This window comes from Pollicipes pollicipes, unplaced genomic scaffold (assembly GCF_011947565.3).
Source record: "Pollicipes pollicipes isolate AB1234 unplaced genomic scaffold, Ppol_2.1 Scaffold_3087;HRSCAF=3621_pilon_pilon_pilon, whole genome shotgun sequence".
Lineage (NCBI taxonomy): Eukaryota > Metazoa > Arthropoda > Thecostraca > Pollicipedomorpha > Pollicipedidae > Pollicipes > Pollicipes pollicipes.
This window is the reverse complement of record NW_023596225.1, coordinates 10,086,452-10,091,374: the sequence shown is the minus strand read 5'-3', so window position 1 is coordinate 10,091,374 and position 4,923 is coordinate 10,086,452. Positions and strand designations below refer to the sequence as shown.

The window sequence follows — 4,923 nt, the reverse complement described above, 5'->3', positions numbered from 1 at the left end:
GGATGGATAAAGAGCTGACGGACGGCACTAACTTGCTCGTTGTCACCCCAAAGTTGAACTCAAGACTCTCTCAGCCGTGGAGCTGGTACCCAATGACGAAACAACTCGGATGCAGTACATCCAGGTGTGCAGGTGCTAGCTAGTGACCTGAAGGCGGTGGAGCTGTGCTCGATCTCACAGATCTTGGAATCTATGTATTTATCGAAAACACGTAAAGATCTGGTTCGAGAAATTTATTTATAGAGTTGTTGGAACGTTGCAAGAAAAATCGGACCCACATTTACTCCCGTGCACTGATAACCACAACAGTAGCGTGACTCAAGCTTATTTGAACCATAGGGAGCGTAAGCAGTAACATCGTGTGTCATGTACTTAAGTACGTGCTTGACATTTTGCATCTCCGTGCCCGTGCCCATACCAGTACTTCTCACCAAGATCTGTGCCAGCCCAACCCGCCACCCACTCTGCATAGGTGTCCCTGGGCCACCGCGCCGCCGTGAAGTCGTCTGTTACAGAAGTCCGCCGATGTGGTTTTGGCACGATTTTGTGCAAGACATGGTCGATTTTCCTGTACTGGCTTATGCAGATTCCACAAGGCGCTTTAAAGGTTTCCTTAAACAGCTAACTGGTACCTTGAAAGCGTTTAATTCGTCCATTGCTTTGTTGTTTTGCTTCCTGTGCAGTTGTCCAGCAGAGCGCACGTATTCACACACGACCAAGGCACTACAGCATGCCTACACCGAATATGTCCAGCCGACCTCCTCACTTCGACAAACGGTATTCAAGCACGAGTGCGTTCAACATTCGATGCGTTTATTTCACTCTAGCCCCTCAGTGAACAGGGAACTGGACGCGTTCAGTACTGCTAACGACGATGCTGGAATTAGTCTGGTAACAGCATTTAGATGTCGCCGCTGCATCAATAAGGTCAGGTATCCTCACTGCGGAGGGCGGAGTGAAAAGACCTCCACCCGACAGGCTCATGTGGCAGCTTACGTAACGCCAGCCGCGCCGATGACAAGGTGGCAGATCCAGCCGCCGCTGGGCCCGACCCGAATCCGTTGCGGAAGGACCTGCGAGTTGAACGGCGTGCCTAACATGTGCGTGAGACAAGCGTTGGTGATTGTTTTTTTTTCCAGAGAAAAGGCATAGCTTTGCTTCGAAACCAACAGTGGCTCAAAATGCCGCAGCGCGGAATTTATTGACCATGTCTATGCCATGCGATGTGTAAGGCGGTGGCGTGGGAACGGGAGGTTCTCCTTCCTTTCTTGTTGCTCTGACCTAGCATCATCTCAACATTTTTGCAGACGATGACCGTTGCATAATAAACGATGAGCCAGTGATCTCATCGGGCTGCTTCCCCTCCTTGGAATGTCCACATGCCACTCCATGGCAATTACGAGCCATTATCTTGAAAGTGCGCTAAGGAGCGCTCGATTCGTGAAATCCTTCCCCAAAAAACACATTTGCACTTAGCAGCCTCACACGGATGCAGTCAGGGCGCAAAGGTCCCTGATCCCCTTCCATCCGATCCAGTGCGACCTCATCCGACCCGATTCAATTTGAATCGATTCCATTTGATTCGATCCGATTCGATCCGATTCGATCCGATTCGATCCGACTCGGTCCGATCTGTTACACTACATTTACGTTCCACATCAGACACCATCTCGCATCACAGAAGATGATGCAACCACAGGCCCACACCACGGATGCGACGTCGGAGTCAATAACGCCAGTGAACCACGCCATTTAACGCCGAAGAGCATGCATGCTTGCGACGTGCATGCATGTTGTTGACTGACATTTGCAAAACACGGCCGACGTGCACGACGAGCACCGCCCAGCGTTGTTGGCTCGCACAGGGTGGCTGAGAGGCTTTAGTGGGGTGATTGATACCAGATTGGCAAGGGTTATTTGCGATGCTGTCTGTGTGTACCGCGCGCCGAGCAAACATCTTCAGGTGCAACGAAAGCTGTTTGGCTGAGTCATTCCATTCCGGGCTGAAAGTGCTCCCGAGGTTTACTCAACAGAATGTTCGAAAGTATTTTAATTGTTTTGAAAAGTCGAGCATGTCTGCTTGTGTTCCAGACTGTTTCAGTCATTCACTTCTAGCTTGTAACGTCTCCGAATTCCCATGAACGCAAAGTGATTTTAACTTTTTGGATCTCAAAATGAACAAAATGTTATCGGGTAGACGAGTCAGCCATAATGTCATCCCTCACCCGAAACTACCGCCACTGGAATTGAGCTATGTCAACCACTCCAGCTGCGTAGATTTAACCAGCGCGCTATCGATTTCAGTACTGATGCTTCGGCCCCGCCGATCAGTTTAAGTACTCCGTGTCGAATCGGCGTCCCGCCTCCCCATTCCGTGATCTTGCCAACGTGCGCGGTGTCACGAGTCACGAGAGCTCACATCACGACAGCGTAACGGCTGGTGTGACGAAGTCACGTGCTTCCGCGCCGCGAGCTGCCCGCTCTGCTCGTGGCAGCGCGAGGCGGCCAGCGCCGGCGGGGGCGGCCGGAGCGGAGCGGGCAGCCAGGGACGGCAGCAGCCGCAGCCGCTTGTGCGGGCTAGGCACTGTGGCGATCACGGGGCGGACGCCTCCGGTTGAACAAGGGACACGACGCCGGCGGCCGCAGGCGCCGGACGGGTGCCTGACCGACCGCGGCGTGTCGCGGCAGGGGCGGGGGGGGGGGGGGTCCAGTGGCGTGGGCGGGGTCCAGGGCCGTAGGGGGGCACAGGAGCTGGTCCAGCGGCACAGGGGCGGCCGACAGGCGGCTGCCCCTCCGCGCTGGATGAATTTAGGCTTACCCTTGTGGCTGCGATGGTAAAATAGGTAAAAGAACGTTTCTTAGCCTGACGCCACATCTGAAGTCTATAATTCCTACGCCTTTGAACTTGAGCGACACCGTTAAGGTGGATCGTCAAAACGACGCACGTGTTACCAGAGGGGGTGACGCGACGCGTACCAACCGAGAGCCCTTGCGTAACGTTTGTCCGGGAAAAGAGGGCAACACTTAAAAACCGCCGTGACCACTACTACACTACACAGCAGCCGTTAGAACCCACGATTATCGTCGACGAACACCACAGTCTGATGCTAAGGCAGGCTAACTACGAGCCACTAACAGGAAGCGCCTTTAACCACAGCAAGGTCGCGATTCCGCTGACAGGTCGTCCCTTCCGGCGTGACAGGTCATGCGGCAGGTCACCCTCTCCGGCCTGGAAGGTCATCCAGGGTCAGTCGTCCCGTCACGATCGTCGCCGCCTCTTCGGCGCTTCATCACGACAGCGCCGCGTGACGTCACTGGTAGCGGCTGACATCACTGGGGCCGGACGAAGCGGACAGCGGCGTTGCAGCTGCGCACGGCGCGCTCGCCCGTCGGCATCGGCGGCCGGTAGTTGTCGGCGATGACGCCGTCGTCGTCGTCGCTGTCGTCGCCCTTCTCGTCGTCGGTGGTGTGTCGTCTCAAGTGGCGGAACTCGCCCAGCTGGGGACAGGAGGTGGAAAGGTGGCGAGCGTGAGTGGTGCGCTTGTGAGCGGTGATTGCTACATCAGTTCGGTGTGATACAGATCATATCAGATGGATACCTGTTCGTCATGAAACCATTGATATAGACATTAACCTCCCAATGATTGACGTAACAACATCAAATGACGTAAATAAGAAACTTGACTGAAAGACGCACTTGAGCTGAAATCCTGAGGCCCTGAGATGATTGGATGCCAAAAAATCACCTGACGCCCAGTCGCAGTAAAACGCACCTTTCAAAACAGGCGTAAGCGTGTGTCACCTTGGCACCAGACGAGGCCGCAGGATACTAACTATTCCGAAGGTCGAAAGAGACGGCGTTACATTCGAAACTGCCACCTACCGAGCACTGAAATGTAAAGGTAGTGCCGCGCTTTCGCTCGGTAAGATTCATATCGGCTACTCCATCACCCCCCCCCCCCCCCCCCTCCCCTCCGCCTCCTACTAACAACACCGCCACGGACTCGGCCATGACTCCCCAAACGCGGCCGCATGTGTTTTCCGTGACAAATGTCAGAGTCGTCGCGTGCCAGCGCAGCCGTCGGCGCGTATCGGCCCGCCCGTCCCCACCGTGCCCATGCCTCATCGACCTTTCGCGGGCACGCCTCCACAGCTGCGGCGCTCGCGTCAAGCCGCGCGACCTTGTCGGTGTCGATTCAGGCCGCCGTCGAAAGTGGAGGGCTCTCATTCATCACCAGAGCCAGCCGAAGCGGCGGCGGCCCGGGGCGGGACGGCCCGTCCGCCGGCACCCCGCAGTCAGCCAAACCAGGGGTCGCTGTTCCCGCCTGTCACCCTCCGCCGTCGTCGTGAGCTGCTCCCCGACACGGAGCGGGCGGGAGCGCCGCCACCGGCAGCTAGCGGGGTGTATCGTTGCTGAGAGCTGGCGCAGCGCGCCGTCTCTCGGGCCGGTGAGGGGTGGGACGCGTACCTGCTCGCGCGAGATCTCGGTGGGCTCGGCGAACACGATCCAGGTGACACTCTCGTACAGTGGCGGCGTGGTGAGAGAGCCCTCGTACGTCCAGTAACGGCGAGTGTCTGCAACAGGCGGAGATGGTCAGGCGGGCTCCCGGAGCAGGACAACTGAGACCGCGACGTTCAGGTGGGAGGATGCTATACAGGATCTCTCTCTCTCTCATCTCTAGTCCCTCACTCCCGCCTTCTCCTCGTCTTCTCTCTCCATCGTCTCTTCCTTCCTCCCTTCTCTCTCCTCCTCTCTCTCTCCTCTCCTCTCTCCTGGTCCTCTCTCGTCTCTCGCGCGCGGGGGTCTCTCTCTTCCTCTCACTCTCTTCTCCTCGCTCTCAACCTCTCTCTCTCTTCTCTCTCTCTCTCTCTCTCGTCTTCTCTCCTCTCTCTCGCACTCCCCTCTCTCTCTCTTCTCTCTCT

At 56.5% G+C, this 4,923-nt stretch overlaps 1 protein-coding gene across 1 annotated transcript in view; it reads right to left on the bottom strand.

Annotated features, from left to right (window-relative positions):
- Window positions 1-780: 780 nt before the first annotated feature.
- The window catches only part of LOC119090688 (carbonic anhydrase), a 31,952-nt gene continuing 27,809 nt past the window's right edge, over window positions 781-4,923 (bottom strand). Inside the window, exons 6-7 of the mRNA XM_037213540.1 lie at window positions 4,469-4,575; window positions 781-3,498 (exon numbers count right to left, since the gene is read on the bottom strand). Of these exons, the coding sequence (XP_037069435.1) occupies window positions 3,331-3,498; window positions 4,469-4,575 (275 nt within the window). The 3' untranslated portion in view covers window positions 781-3,330. The remainder of the gene's footprint in view (window positions 3,499-4,468; window positions 4,576-4,923) is intronic.